This window comes from Opisthorchis viverrini (assembly GCF_000715545.1).
Source record: "Opisthorchis viverrini unplaced genomic scaffold opera_v5_436, whole genome shotgun sequence".
In the NCBI taxonomy this organism is placed as follows: domain Eukaryota; kingdom Metazoa; phylum Platyhelminthes; class Trematoda; order Opisthorchiida; family Opisthorchiidae; genus Opisthorchis; species Opisthorchis viverrini.
Window position 1 is genome coordinate 149,393 of NW_008752099.1, and position 16,578 is coordinate 165,970.

Sequence of the window (16,578 nt, forward strand, 5' to 3'; positions counted from 1 at the left end):
TATATATATGTACAGCCGTACAGGCTATGAACCTTTGGTGGTTGTTCTGACAGGAAGGCTAGGGAGAGAGATTCAGACCGAGAACTAAGCTGGGGAAAATATCGTTATTACAATTTGGCGACGAGAATTGACGGTCAATAACAAATGTAGCTTCTCGTCAGACCGAGAACTAAGCTGGGGAAAATATCGTTATTACAATTTGGCGACGAGAATTGACGGTCAATAACAAATGCTTATAGCTTCTCGCTCAAATAGGAACATGTGCTGGGTAACGTTTTACTTTCAGGTGTGACTTTGGAAATGTTTCGAATCGCTCCAACAGAGTGCTGTTGAGATTCTCACCGTTAATCGCTTGTGATTAGCGCGTTTTGTGCGATTGTTTGCTCATCGGATTCTCGGCATTTTTTTATCTAGGAAAATATGGCCACCCTGGGCTCAGAGATATCCAGTTTGAACAACATGATGAAAGAAATTCGGGGCGGAGTATGTGAGAATTGTCGCCAGGTGATTCACAACCTAAAGCCAACTCCACCTACATCACTTTCTTCCCATTCGATCGCTTCCATTCCGAAATCCGTTTCCCGATTAAGTCCAGAACCACCTGCATTCTGCGGTGGCGGGGTCCACGCGTAGCGCTGCCAATTTGTCTGTTTGTGATTGACTGTTTTCCTTGACTTTGCTGGTTTCTGTGGTCTGTATATTTCCGTTCAAGTCCGTAGTGCATTTCTGGCCTTCACCTTCCAATCCATTGATCGACTGACTCCAACTCGTACGTCGCGAAGCTGTGATAACCGCCCAATGTCCCCCGGCAGTTTCCCTTACCCACCGCCCTTAGAGTTCTTCCTAACTGCACTCCTCTACTTATATTATTCGAATGACAAGTTTATTTTTTAACTTATAATTTTATTGTAACCTCTTTACGGCAAAAGTTCGGAAGTCTCCAAAGCTTCCGTCTACCCCTCCGTCGTCTAACCAGTTGTTGTAAATTTTGTCTTGGTTATGTGTTTTTTCACTTTTGTTTGAAGTGAGCGCCATTACGAGCTCGTTTGTCCGTTTCTCTCGTTTTCACTCCTTTTAGTATGAGAAGGGTAGGTTTTTTGGTGTTGCTATTTCCAAAATGGATGCAAGTGTGTCCCGACTATCGCCTCAACGCAGCGGGTTCTTCGTGCATCTTTAGGATCGTGATAGAATAAACTTTTCTGTTTTAGAAAAGCTATGGAATGCATCACTTCTGCTAAGCAGCCTGAATCACTGACGAGTCTTGTTTTCAAATTTCGAGCAACCCCTTTCGTAACTGTAATGCACCTTCGATGAGCCCTAGCTTTATTCGGTAGCTCCTTGACGAGGTCTTTTATCACCGCGCTGCCACAGCGGGTTCTTGGAAAGGCTAATTCCGCGAGCATGTGTCAAATCAAGCAAGCCAAGTAGATCAGGATCAGTGGTCATTCATGGTGCATTAGGCCTAGTTCTTGGTAGTGCGCTTCGAATTTGTCCCGCAGGAGCCTTCCTATGTCTTGGGCTGTCCACCGGTTTGGAAGCTGCTAAGTCCCGATGGAGTTCTGTACAAATAGGCGGGTAGGAAATATTAACTCTATCCAAATTTTCCAGCGCTTCAGTTCAAATTGGTCGCAGGATAGGAGTATCTTAATTGCAGGTGCGTTGGCAAGGTCCTAGGGTGATTTACGTTCATCTGAGACGAGATTAGGAGTAAGCAGAATCGAAACAAGCGAGTACGCACCAGAGACGGAAGTGGAGGAATGTTTACAGGTCTCATGGCGAATACCAACAGCCTTGGGTGCTTCACTGACATGGGCAGCATAGGCTTCGACCCGTCAGTCCGTATTGTTCACGAAGTTCATAGTTCCCGAAGTGCAGCATAACAAACGCAACAGGAGTCGCGAACATCCGCGTGAGCATTTACGTGACTCTGGTTTCGTCTCAAGCGGCAAGCAAGTAAACTCTCGACAGAAACTCTAGGGTACCATCTCATCCATGAGTAAACGGTTACCAGTGATGTCGAGGGTTCCCAGGGTCCTGTTCCATTGTTCATTATTTGCGCTACTATTTAATGAATGCAGTAGGCTACGACTGGGATTTAACCATCATCGCCATCGACAGCAAGGAACAAGTGTTGAACACTGGCGCTTCACCGCCGTACAAAAGTGGTTTATTTGAAAGGATTATTGTGAATAAACAAAAGTTAATTGGAAATGAATTATGTAAAACATTACCACAATCATTCAGAGGGGCTCATACTTCCGTGTTTCGCAGCGTCTACAGTCGGGCGTACGGGGAATCACATGGTTCCCATCCTGGAAGGCGAGCGGCACAGACGGCGCCCAAGCCTTTTGCCATATTTTACATGCCCTATTCCAGGTCAAGGGTTGACCAACTCACTGCCTCCGCCACCAAGAACTCGGCATGAAAGATAGTACTTTACTCGCCATACGATGAATTGGCATACCAGATACGTGGTTTAAGCAGAACTAATACAATTTCCCTCATGGGGAGAAAACTCCAAATATTCCAGTGTCTCTTTTTGAATAGCAACCGGCGTGTTCATTCCATTGCGTGCCACGAGCTTCACCCTAAAATTTGTATGTGCAAAAGCCATGCCAAAGAGCGAAGTAACATTGGCTATTTAGTCCAAAAATATCTGCTCTTTCTTTGCGAAGACAAAGAGGATACCGGCCCCTTAGTCTAAACATACAATGGCTACGTCAGAAGCTATTAGAACACCGGGTTTTTAAATGCCCTCCAGCGTTCGTTTCTGTGATCCCCGCGTTATTCCCTCGAAATAACTAAGAATGTAGAAAGCGGATACCCATGAAGAATACTGTTTTCTTTATGAAAGCTTTTGGGCAGCTCGCTGTAAGCTATCGCCTTCGAAGCACGAGAATACGGAGAACATTCTGTGTGCTGTATAGGACAGCTTGGTCAACCGAGTCAAACGTGTCTTGAAAATCCAGGGATGGTGGTTTACATGTATGGCGTTGTTCTAATACCCAACTAATTGTGATGATTTGTCCAAAGTGACCCATACCATTCAGAAAGCCCTCTTGCCGCTCTCGAGTCAGTGTACCATAAACCACCACAGAGCGAGGATGCGCACGCGGCACCATCAGTCCCGTTACGGTCGAAGACAACCTGACCTCTGTCCCAGATGATGTGTTCGCAACTATTGGGAACCCTGGCACTCATTCCATAGATACCAACTTCTTCCAGCTCAGTTACTCTTGTACCCTTGGCTGCTCTCATCAAGTCTGGTTCCAGGTCACCCGGGTACGTAGGCACTGCTTTCTAATATTAACCCTGTCCATATTCGGGGCACAAAAGTAGCAATTTGGAAGCTTTGCGCGCAACCAATTACGGATTTTGTGCTGCGCTCTGTTCCCTTATAACCAACATTGTTGACTAGCACCTGAGAACATCCAGTGTTCGATCACCAAAATGTTATTCGCACATTTCATTCCCCCTTCTCACCGCTCCCGCTGCATAACATTGGGCCTTTAGCCACTACGGCTCAGGCGGCTAAGCTAAATATAACACTCATACTCTGTCCGTTGTGCCGAAGTGCTTATGTGTGGGGCCGCAGCTGTCCTACTTAATCCCCAGGTACCCCTTAATCCTCTTTATGAATCAGGTCCAAATCACCTCGGAGTTTAGCACAGGAGCAGTTAGTGAATAGAGAAGAAGTAATTGAAACAATAATTAAAAACCAAGCCAACCCCTCAATAAAAGTGCTACCAATTTGAGTAGCTGCTTGTGACCCTGGCCATAAACCTAAAAGTGCAGGACAACGAGGCCTCAGCGAGGATCTAGTTCTAGGAACGAGGATCTAGTTCGAATTGAGGGGCTGGATCAGGGAACTCTACTGTTTCACCAGATCCGTTGACCCCATTCCTCATTTTCTGCAGTCGTCAGTTTTCTTGTCATGTGTTAGGAAGGGTGCCTCTTGATTTTCCCCTCAATTCAATTTCACCTTCAACTCAGCTTCAGCTTGATATTTTTCTCAAAAGGAAAAAGCAGTGGTAATCGCTCTTCCCTGTCCGTGCAGGCCTAGAGATGACCATGTCTACATCGTATGATGCCCACTGCTTATGACACTACTCATTTTCCTCAAAATCCCATGTACGCAAACCCCGTCACTACCGCTTTTATTCTGGCTGTAACATTATGATCGTGCCTGGAATGCCATCCACCAGCTTGGAATAAACATCACTATTATTACCATACTCATTACGGTACTTTTTGTTGAAAACAAGCTCTATCACCGACTCCCCACACCTATCTCAGAGAGCCTCCTCTTTTTAAATGCAGATAAACATTTCATAGAATCACTGACTAACCGCTCACTAGGGGCCAGTGAAAACCAACTTCTCCCGAGCTATTTGGTTTTCAAAGTTGTGAACATACAAAGCACTAACTCCCAACTTTGTTCCGCTTTAGCCCCAAAAAAATAGTGGTACAGTGTAGCTTATTTGAATTGTCTCAGATCCAAGGCTTTTACCTTGTCTGGGTGATCGGACCTTTGCGCTGCAAGGATTTCGCGGGCTTCACTGGCTCGAACTCAGCTCCTACATGCTCATACATGTCAGGAAGTTTAACGCGGAGCGGCCGGACGATGAATAGCAATCCGCGTACCGCGAGTAATCGTATTACGAGGCGGTCTAGAGGTAAAGTCGTACTGTCATCTGCTAGACGAGAGTGGAGACAGTGAGGCGTTCCCCAGGTAACCACTAACTTCATATTTATGGAAGCAGCGACGCTGCTGCTCCCGGAGGAAGGACGGGTTAGCAAAGATTAGCCCCAAAACTGCGCAACCTCATCGCTCAATGGTTGGCCTTGGCTGCCGGCGCATCATTGACTAAAATCAAAGAGCCCGATGTTGCTCAGAAGGCATACGCCGTGAGCATCCGCATCAGAAGTGAGACAATAATGACACACCCTGCACTCTCAGGCTAGGCCGGTCCCTTACATTCAAGTGGGTCAGACTATTGAGTCACTGGTTCTGGGAAGTATACCACTGCCTTGCGGTTCAAACTCTTGAGTTATACGCTAGAGGCAGAAACCCCGACAACCCCTTTATGCTCCCGCTGCCTTGTGGGTTAGACTTTTGATTCAAAGGCTCAAGGTGGGGTACCTTAACCAACCCCCTTCTTTGGCCTCGGCAACCTTGAATTATCAGTTGCCCTTGCAGCCCTTGGTTCACCGACAAACCCCGCATTCCTGTCTGACCTATTGTACAGTATAGCGCAATCAACCTATCTACCAACCCCTTAGCCGCTGTCCCGCATCTCAACCGCCGCCCAGAAAAAATAAACAAAAATATTGATTAGATCGATAGCTTCGTGGTCCCCGCCAGAACTTGTAGGCATCCCGTACTCAAACGCATTGTCAGCCTTGCCAGATACATACTTTTTTGGAAACATCAGCTCACGTGCTCACGTTCGTACACCAAAACCTCTGTGATCTGCAGCATCTGGCTACATCAAAAAAGCTTTCACATCTCAGACACCTAGATGCGTTAGAAGCCCCTCACTATTTCTGGCTACTACGAGGCTCTATTCGGTGTATGGTTTTATCGGTTTGAGCCTCACATAACTCATTGTTCATACCGAAGTATTGCAACCCAACTCCACTTCCAAAATCGTGTTTTCATCGTCCGAGTGAATGAGCTACTTAGAAGGACACTCCTAAGTTTATAATGGTTTCCCATTATTGCGACATAACTGCGAACACTAAGGTTTGCCATATCTCATTGCCGAGAAACATTTATTCCACGTCCAGGTTCCATACGCTGCCGGAACGTCCTCTAAGTGGTCAATGGGCCTTAACTAACAATAATGCATCCCCCCACTGTGGTTTGCCTTCCCATCCACACTTGTATTACGTGGTCAGAGTTTACGGTCACTACCCAGTCATGAACATCTGCCAACGCCCTCTGCACTGTGTCCGCCTCTTTCTACTTCCTTTTTACGACGTCGCAAAAGACTTCAAGATTGACAACTCTCATTCCAACCCCAAAAGATGCCCCCTCTCATCGCTGAGCCTTTTGCAGTGAAGTAAAGGCGAAAACAAAATGCAAGCAACATTTTCAGAAGCCTGTGTTACTGGCATAGGGCTTGGATTGAACGTAGCATATACCCAGGGCAATCCTATGAATCCAAAACATCATTTGCAACAGAGCAGGACTGCTGACATAGACTTACTCTGCCGGATGACGCTTCCAGAGCAACTCGTTTGGCAAAGCCCCATGCTTTTCGCTAAACTGCCACTGCGACCTTCTGAAGTCACTTTATCTTATAAACGCGCAAAGCCAGCGTTTTTCTTCAACTACTCATCCTTGCACGCTTGAAGCTGCCTTAGTTGCGCACAATTTAGCAACTGCTCATCCCTGAGCTCCACCCCACCTGTTCTCATCGACAATATGCCTATTATGTTCACCTGAATGCGTTTATGAACTGGGACGGTTAAAAATTGCGCACACACTTAGCTGCATGCTGACTTTTGCGGCAGCGTGTTGAAACCTTTTTCGCACCGTTTCCAATTTTTGGTCCTCCACGTAGATACGGCCAGCTTGTTGCGATCTTTTTATAACAGCAATGAACCACGTCATCCCCTCGATGGACCCAAGAATATACCTCACCCACGCTGGTTTTAATTTGCCATGGCTCCTCAGATAAACCTGACTACATTACCACCGATTCATCCAAAATGCACATGTACGAAGCTGTCCGCGAACTCAAGTATGAGGTCCCAACGACAGTACTGGAGTTGGCTTACCCGTGGTTGGCCATGCCACGACTATTTTCCGACCGAAGGTATTAAATTCATCCACAAGACCATGCAATTCCTTTGAATTTCTGCCACTACTAAAAGGCACAGGCTACCGTATTGCACTATCTGCTCGTTCTCCCTACACACCCACTAATTATTACAATGTTGCCCTCGGGGAACTAGCATACCGGTGAAGGTGAAACCTAGCTGTTCACCCAATTAAACTATTGCTGACCGTCACAGAGAAACGAAAACCTCACCGGATTTGGGGGCTTCCTCGGTTATGTCCAATGACGCGGCTTTTGCAACAATGGGAAAATATGGAAATACGGAAATAGAAAAAATGGAAAAATTGAAAAAATAGAAGTGGAAAATATAGAATGTCTACTCCATTTTGAGTTTGCGCGGCTGGACGGAGCATCCTTATTGTTCATGCGGTCCTGTGAACATACGAATCTCTCCACAAGGTTCTTCACTGTGTTCACGGAGCTATGTTGCTAAGTTGTTGGAAAGCATTGAGACGTGAATTCTGTGTTGATAAGAAAATTTTATTACCACACTTTCTACCATGACACCTTAAGTGTGCGAGTTACTGGCGGGGCATTTTGGTCAACAAAATGCAGTTGATGGCTTGACACACTTCCTTTTTCCAATTAGGAATAGTAGCTTTTTTAAAGACGCTTCCTCGGGCCATCGGAGGAAATGCTTTTGGGAGGGTTCACGATGCACAGTATTTTTGCCTGAAGCACTGATAAAGTTTTCCAGTAATATCCTGGACCATTTCGCATGGTCCACTGGATGGGGAAAGGGGAAATACGAAGCTCATGACTCGGTAATTCGATGTAGGTGACATCGGGATGCAAGGACATCGGTGAATCACTCAGTGTTCCCCAAGAGGTCGGAAGTTTCTAAACATGCACCTTTGGCATCAGAAACATGACTTGGTCTACATTGGTCCTTTTCTATTATTTGCTGTACCCGTTTGGACATTTATTTTCCGCACTTATTGTAGGTGGGGACTTCTCTCGTTATTATTTTAGGCTGATCACCCCAATTTCGCGTGCATAATTGAGAAGAAAAGGTTTCGGCTTCAGAATTATGTAATTACCCATCGAACCTGTCCAACGTTCAACAGACGCAACCCTCATTGAGCGTTCCCGGCGAGCCAATACGAAAATGGTTGCCGGTTGACATCCGGGAGCTACGAAACGCGTACTGTGGTGCTTAACCCCTTTACTTTGGAGTATCGTCCCTTTCGTGGGGACCTAATTCTTACTTACACCGTGTTGAAATAGAATTTGGTCGACAGGTTTTTCACCGTTTACCCAGCGAACACACGCCGGGGACACAGTTGAAATTTTTCAAGCTCAGGACGCACACATTCATTGAGCAAATTTTTTTCTCGTTTCAGATGGTGACTGCGTTGAATAAACTTCCACCTATGGCTGTCCACGCTCTCCCTTGAACGCAGTTCAAGGCCATGTTGGACACTTATTTGTGGGAGTCTTCACGCTGGTGTGCATTTTGTCCCTAGCTGAGAAATTTAGGAGCGATGTTGCACCATTGTTTCACTTGTGTCTTGCAAGAAAACGACAACTGGTGAGCCACAAGAAGAAGATCAACCCGGGAAACTTGTTTAAAGCCTCCATCCTGTGTATCCATTCATGAAGACATGTCCAACATTCCGTGTGAACTAAATGCCCGCAATAACGCGTCCCAGCGAGGTCAAGGTGACATTTGAAGGTGCCGTTTTCAACTATCACTTTTGATTTCGTGCGCCAACAGGATCCCGCGACGATGATGGGCAATATATGCCCGTCTGGATAATTTCTTTGTAAGTATTATTTTAAATCACCTTCATACTATCGTGTCCGAATATCATTATTACCACAACTTTTCGATTTTTCATTTTAGTGACATATGAGGAGTTTGTGAGCGGCCCCGTAGGATTTTAATAATAAATAGAAGCTTAATTCGGTCAATATTATTGTTATTATTACTCTAACTGGCGTTTTATGAGTTCTCCACTCCTCTCTCAACAAACAACAAAAGCCCATGAGATCTTTCCCTGTCATTTAAACGGTTGGACAGTATCATATTACTACAGTGGCAGTTAAAGACTAGCGATGTTATGAACCAGTTAAACCGGGAGTTGATGCCTAAGAACATTCTGATGTAACTAAGTAAAATGCTGGTGAAGTCATATAGAAAGTTGCAGTTTGCTCGGGACATCCGATTGAATTTATTCACTATCGCACCATCTCATATGACAGTGTATGCTAGGTGTTGACGTCTTCCCTCTTTGAGGTGATGATGAATGTAGACGTGATCGTTCGAAATTTCCGGCTCAGCCAAGTTGCAAGAAACAGCTGTCGTCGAAACGCGGCCCATCGCTTTCAGCTGGATCGAGGGGTTCATCTACGGGTGCGAAATATTCTAACTATTTCAAACCAAAAAACCTATTAAAACCCTTGCGCGCTAAAACCCCAGAGCCGATGAACAAACATTGCTGACAAAAGCTGACAAGCTCGAGGAAGAAAACTTCAAACAGAACGACGTGTACATTGCCAACAATTAGTTCTTATGAGCTCTTACATAGTTTCATTATGAAATAGAGGAAAACGGAGCCTTGCTGCAGTGATAAATGCTAGGTATCCAAACGCAACTGAGCTTTAGAAAAGTTGAGCGAGCAGAGGTCAGCATATGTGGGACTCTACTTGTTTTGACACGAATAGAATAGCAAAGAAGTGATGCCCGCTCTAACAACTGTGAGGTCAAGTCAACACATAATGATTTCACACTTCTCCACTGGCAAAGGTCACACGCGTGAGGAATCGCGAACGAAAACTTACAGCAAACGAGTTGCGCCGCTAATGTATCACGTTCTTTGAATTTCGATTTGAGCAGAACTCCAGTTTAGGCCCTGGATTGCTTGTTTGAAAGATCCATAAAAATAAGATAGCCACTGGTGAGGGTATGCTAAAGTCCAGGGCTCGTAGCAGCTTACCAGCTAGTATCTGCTGCGCTACCCTACTGTGCCGTCAAATTTCTCTACCTTTAACTTACCTGTAACCGTAAATGCACTGAACGAATTAATTGCCAATAGCAAAATGCTTGAAACTCAAACTATGTGAACCACGAGGACATTCTTTTTGCAGCTTTAGGCGCAACGCGCAAGTTTTCGTTTGTCTACCACCAACTATACAATAAATCTAGAAGGCGCTACTATCTCAACCTCAAGTGAGTGGTATTAGTACTTTCTCCTACAGGACCAAATTTCATGTTTAGAAAATGTGGCTTAGCCAAGGCGTATGGCCACAAAACAGCACAAATACAGGCTGATGAAACCGACTGACGATTTGCTGTCCCGTTCATTAACTGCCAGGTGTTATATAAAGTGAACGCCGTAGCTCACAAAAGTCTGTAACCTCGAATTTTATTAACCTTTAACACCACCTGCGAGCAATCTGTTGCACAGCGTAAACAGATTCAGCCGGCGTTATGCATCAAACCATTTCTTTTACCGTGTCTCACATCTATTAATCTGGCATCATTGCCAAATGTGACTTGAGCAAATTTAAGCCAATCCTCGGTAAAAATTCTAAGTAGTCAGGAGTGAACCTTGCGGAGGAGTCTAAAGGATATTACGGAACGTTTTGATGCCATTCGTCCTCCAAGAGGGGACCGCGTGTTCCTCGCTGCACCAGGTTGGAGACGCTGCAAGTTATGGCTGCCAACCGCTGTCATTGGGATGGCTCAGTGCGAATTCACTGACCTGAATGTCCGTAATTTGAACCCGACCTCTGCTTCTCGACTTCCCATGTCTAGGCTCGAGCAACCTGGAAGTATCCCAGCCCGCTTGCTTCCTTCGGGTGGCATGGCAGTTAGGCACTGAAGGGGTGCTACAGCTGGATGAATTTTTCCAACTGACGTCAATGACGTCCATGTGGTCAGTTTAGATCCAGATTACCTAAATGGGTGCCTGGAGGTATAGGCAACTCGGATTGACTGTAGTAAGCTAGCTCCAAGTCCACCTTTGTTTTATTTTTCATAATTGGGCTTTCACACAAATCATGGTCGTACGGCAGCGAAGCATATTTTGAACACTGATATCACGTTGTCGTTGATGATGATGATAAATAGTCAGTAGCTTGGGTAGGCCAGCAGCTCGTTCAATAGGTGTCTCATACTCAGTCGAGATCACTCATTATGAGTAAACAGCCTATTGCGTATGTGAAGAAAATTGCCACCGACGGATATGCTTAGATTTATTTATTAAGGAATTTGTGAATAAGCGTTCCAATTGCGACTGGAACATGGACCGCTTTACGTCCCTTCTCTTAATAGCGCTAAACATTGATATAAACCACATACCTAGTTTGCACACTCTTAACCTTTAGTATATTTGGAGCCTTAAAGTGGGAATAATTCGTGAGCTGCTTCTATGGTTGACTGGTTAGAGGGCAAATTTACCGACCAGAAGGTCCGTTGTTCGAACGTGGCCTTTGCATCTCACTTTTCCTGTCTTAGCTTGTGTTGATCGCATCAAAACTTCCTTCTTTCGGTGAAGCATATTGAATGCAGTTTGCGAGGGCGCTTATGTTTCATAGGTTAAAATACTATACCATTTTGCCCACCATCGCCTCCACTGAAGGCGCAGCTGATAAATTGATGCCTAAATACGGCACTGTCAAGCGGAGGGATTGGGAAAAGAGCTATTCATTGAAGGCAGTGGCTTGGATGTACGAGCGCCTTTGAGGGCGCAACTGGGCCTTGTCTGATAATGTCTCCAACCATTGAGGTGGCCCGTCCTGGCTCTCTGAGGTACGATTATGTGTAGTATCATTTGGAAGTTGCTGCTAATGGCCTCGGGCGAGGACTTTAAAGGGCTAAGAAAAGGTGCTCCAGTATTTTGGAAAGCGTGAAGCTACGGAATTAGCCTGAGGTGTTTTGATGAATCTCTTGCTCTCACAACTGGCACAGTAGCACGTTTAGATACGCTGTACTCACCAACTCCCACCATGAAACCCCACCCTCCGTATTATTGGTCGATGGGGTTGTGGTTCACGGAGGACTAAGGATTATGGCTACAAAATGTGCAGCTACGTGTCAAGCCCGGGTGAAACTCGCCTATTCGAACATAGTAGAATTATCTGCGTTTTGGTAGTTCCTCTTGATTATTCGAGCCACCTACTTTGAGAAGACAAGTGCTTAAGTTGGCACACCGAGTACGTCAAACAATTTCAAAATAGGGAGAATAGCCGGATATCATCAACTACAGATCGATCACTTGACACTGGTTTGTGGGATTTATTTTTGCTAAGCGAGAAACGCGTCTGGTCGGGGCTTTTGATTAACTGTGAGGGATATTCTTTCAGGATAATTAATAAATAATAATTTAGAGTACCTCCGGAAAGCAGAAGATAGCCATTTGGAACGTGGTAATCGTGCTCTCGCGCCGTTTCTGTTCAAAAAAGTGGCTTCCTATCGATATCTGGAATTTATATGGGTCAAGCAGTTTCATTTCTGAATATTTCTGTATTCGAGTGAACACGTGCTGTCCTCCCCTTCTCATTTTTTCCTGCGTCGGCTTATTTTTGTCACAATCTCTTCCCTTTTTCAGAGCATTTGTTACTTTATAACTTGACAAAATGACAAAAACAGTTTGTTTGGAAGATATAAATGGGGGCAAAGATAACTCACTTGATGCGGTTTTCGTAGAAATTCGAATGGCAGGTGTAGTTGCGGGATTTGATATCAGGATAGAAAGTGTGAGGCTCTGTGGTGCATGGAGTTGAGTAGGTTTCAAACGACCAACGAAAACAACCTATGAGTTGCCACAACGGCTGAGAGGTGGACTGTCTGATTCCTGGCAACGAAGTGTGAAAACGTTGACCAGCAACCTCAAACGGGTCGAAAGCTGCCATCTCCCTGACTGAGGACCCCTGGACTCAACTCGATAATAGATAATGATACTGGCAGACATGGCTCAGCGACGCAGTTAGTGGTGCTCGTGCATCAAAACTGTCGTCTTCTACACGTAGCAGCCCAGTTAACTAGACGAGCTACTGATCCCAGCGTCTCGAATGTCTGACTAAATCTTCCACGTTCTCCCATTTTACGAGAACTGTAGCAGCTGGAAGCAACATACACTTGGTACATGGTACTTAGCTTGGAAACAGAGCTGGACTGAACGGTGTATGAACTTAACTCTTTCGACAGGTGAAGTAGTGTTACGGGCATTAGCGAATATGTTTAGGCATGGGGGCAAAGCAGTTGGCATGGGTAGTGGAAAAATGGCATCCTCAACTTTTGCTGGATTACTTGATGTCTGGAGAAGAACTGAGAAACTGAAGTTTGACTTTCAAGTTATGGTTACGGCAGTGAAGGGCAGCTGTTGCGTCATATTCTACACCAAATTATGTTAACGACGGATCTTCTGCTCAGTTATGTTATTAGGTCTGCGGGTGTGTAACTATTCGACAGCACTAGCTTGTGGAGTAACTACGCTGGTTGATCTTGCGATGACATGCTCCCGTGCTACTACGAAGCTTGCTCACAGTCTGCCTAGGGGTGGCAATTTTGAGATATATACACGGACACGAGGGAAACCGCCACAGAGCTATGTCTTACGCATCCACTTAGATTGCGATCCGTCTTTGACCGGAGAGTTTAGTCACACTCTACGCCTTCAGTCGTAAACTTGCTGAGCACAAATGTGGTGGTTTATAGTGAACAGGAAAAACCATTAGTTTAAGTCAGATATAACGTCACAAGGAAAACAGTCCAAGAAAATTTTAACTCACATTTGACATGTGAAATTTCTGAAGGTTTTATTTTTCTGACATTTATTCCTTCCGTAGGCGCAATATTCATCCACTGGTGTGAATGAATAGGTCGAGTGGCTGTAGCTGAAATTTTTACTCACGTTAGAAATCAGTAAGGGTCAATATTGTTCAACCACTGGTCACTCAGCAAGAGTTGCAGATTTCCTTCGAGCACAAAAAGTAGCGAGTTATCGCGTACTTCATTAAGATAAACCCTGTACAACTAATACTGACCGGAAGGAAGATGATACTGAGCAATAAAAAATAATAGTTTAAAACTGCTACAACCCTACCGACCAGCTTTGTCACACTATCTCATAAACACGCGCAAACTAGTGACATCCAGGGCGTACAGAACGACAACGGCGTTCAGTAATGCGAGCCCACTGCCGTAGTCAGTTTGTTCCGTATGACTTAACCACGTTTACCGGAAACGGTTTCCGCGTTTCAGCTATTTTCAAGGCAAAATACCTAAAGTAATCAAGTAACTTTCAATTCTCTCATTTGATCGCATTGACGGCTTGTAGAGGTTTCCCGAAATCTATGAAACAAGGATGTTTGTGCGTCTGAGCGACCTCTTTCCTGGCACTCCTGGTCTATCTGAGAATCAGGGTTTTGGCGTAATTTGCTTAGCATCGGTTTTGCCACGTATTTCTTAACCTCAATAATCCACGGTACCACTGTTCACAAGAAATCATGCAGAATCCTACATGTAGCGACAGAAAACCCTTCGGGAGAGTTTGACCTCGAAGCATTATGGCGTTCAGGTGATGTGTATCTCCCCATCCTTGAAGAATTTCCATTTTTTCTCTTCAAAGTTACCTGTATTTCTCTCTATCCTCCCCTGGTTTTAGAGAAGATCGCCACTCACTAAGTTTATTAGCGTGAATGCGCTGTTGGCTGGACGTCGATGAGTTCTTTAACTCCAAGATTTCGGTGAACTGAGGCTGAAAGTTAGCACGATAAAAGTACCTGATACTTTTTAAGTCAAATGAAACCAGCTGTTCAGTTCCGTAATTTATAATCTGGGTGATTGTTTTTGTTCCAGTTGTTGGTTGTCGGTTCGGTGCCTAGTTTTTACTTCACCCTTCTTAAATTTTCTTACAGCGGAGCACCAAACAGGAGTGTTGCCTTCTAGATATTAATTCGTCCAGTCATTTATATCGATGTTCAAAAGCCATTCATAAGATCCAAGCCAGTCGCTCAATGACCAAGCTTGGTTTCGCGGATTATTTTAGTCACCAGACCAAGCTCAAATGACTCACTCTTGAATGATAGAATAAGATGTGGTTTAAAAATAGTTCCGTTTCAAATGAAGTGAAAAGCAAGCTTTGTGGAATAAATAATTTAGGTTAAATCCGTGTTTTTTGTTATAAGTCCACGCATAAAAGCAGCATTTCACTCCAAGTTTCATATAATTCGACAACCTTCAGTGATTTTTAAGCCTGTCATAATGAAAAAATTTCATTAACTGGGATTTCCTATATTGGTCGGACAGCGCTGCAATTAAGTTTCTCAGAATGATTTGGTAATGATGGTAGATGTTTCAGTTCAACAGGACGTTACAAAAGTTTCTCTGTCCTCTAGGAGACAGTGATTTATCAGTGCGAGCTTTGTAACGGTTTCCAACACCATCGTGTTTTCACATACTTTATCAGTGCGCAGTTGGTCTACTTGAAATATTCTTGAAAAATGATATGTAACTGGAGTACAGCAGAAAAAAGAGAGTAAATCTTTGATTTCAGTGGACAAGACCATCAAAAACGGGAGATTTACACAACCTTTCCTGGATGAAGCCTCTATTTCGAGGGACAGAGTGTTTTTAGGGATTTTTATGGGAATTGGCCACTGTCCCGGAGACAGTATCTATGGCATTGCTCCATTTGCTTGTTAATCCCAAGTTCTCAGTTGGGTGCTAAGGTTAACGTGACCTGTTTCCGCGTCTTCGTGTGTGTCAAAAATGGTGCATGGAACTATCACAAGCAAATATCTGATGATCAATAACTTTGCAGGAAAGAAACCAACTCTTCTGACTGCGGTTACGGGTTTGTGAACAGAATCCCCTATTTAACAAACGGTATTTCATTATCCAAAGTTTTCTGTTTATTTATTTTTAGGGTAATCAACCTTGGGTACTCGTAGCAGGTATCATCCGGAGAATATGGTATGAACCGTCAGCAGGTTTCATTTTTGAGCGTGCATGTAATGCATTCGCTGCATGACCAGTCGCCACAGTAGTGCATGTACGATAGTCCATGTTTTCCACCTTAAACGAGAGACGTAAGTGGCTTACAAGACAAGCCACCGATCCCGGTGCGGCTCCTCGTCGTCCCCAGACACAACAGCAAGAGCCACAACAGATTCTGATTCCAAGAGAGCGCCTCCTTTTCAAACAAAAATCAGCTGACTTGAACCCAAAAGGATCACGTACGCGTTCAAAGTCGGCTAAAACTCGGACTACGGTATGTGATCATTTTCAAAGCGTACCTTTAAACGTCCTTTTTGACCGAGAATTAAATTATTTTCGCTCCATTTCCATTGTTTTTTTAACACTTTGTTCCCGTCCATTCAATCTGTTCGCTCTTGAAATCAGTCCATCAGTGTTTGGGCAATCGTCGAAAATACGAGTTTCCGAGATTAATTATCGTCCGATATTCTTTCGAGATACGAACTAACTATGTTCACGGACTAAAATTTACTCCATTGAATGTTGTGCAGGGTGGATTGTCATTTCCCGGGGTGTTACCGTCGTGTTATCGATTGGGACTCATGTTCTTCATCCAGGCATTCTTTCAAAACCAGCTGACCATAGCTCGTCTGATTCACTTCAAGTGGGACGTGAAATTTCTCACTTTCGGATGATGAATAATGGAATGCGAATAGATAGCATACATATTTCACGCAAACTGAAGAGACGAAAAATCAATCGACAGCAAATTTCGCACTGGGATGAAACGATGGGTCTTCCGAT

At 44.5% G+C, this 16,578-nt stretch overlaps 2 protein-coding genes across 2 annotated transcripts in view; one reads left to right on the forward strand and one right to left on the reverse strand.

The window, feature by feature from the left end:
* Positions 1-1,055, forward strand: part of T265_11046 (hypothetical protein) — a gene marked incomplete at both ends in the record, with an annotated part of 17,074 nt that extends 16,019 nt beyond the window's left edge. The window contains one exon of the mRNA XM_009177590.1: positions 415-1,055. Within this exon, the coding sequence (XP_009175854.1) occupies positions 415-633 (219 nt within the window). The remainder of the gene's footprint in view (positions 1-414) is intronic.
* The window catches only part of T265_11045 (hypothetical protein), a gene marked incomplete at both ends in the record, with an annotated part of 42,637 nt that overhangs the window by 4,096 nt on the left and 21,963 nt on the right, over positions 1-16,578 (reverse strand). The gene's annotated exons all lie outside the window — the stretch shown is intronic.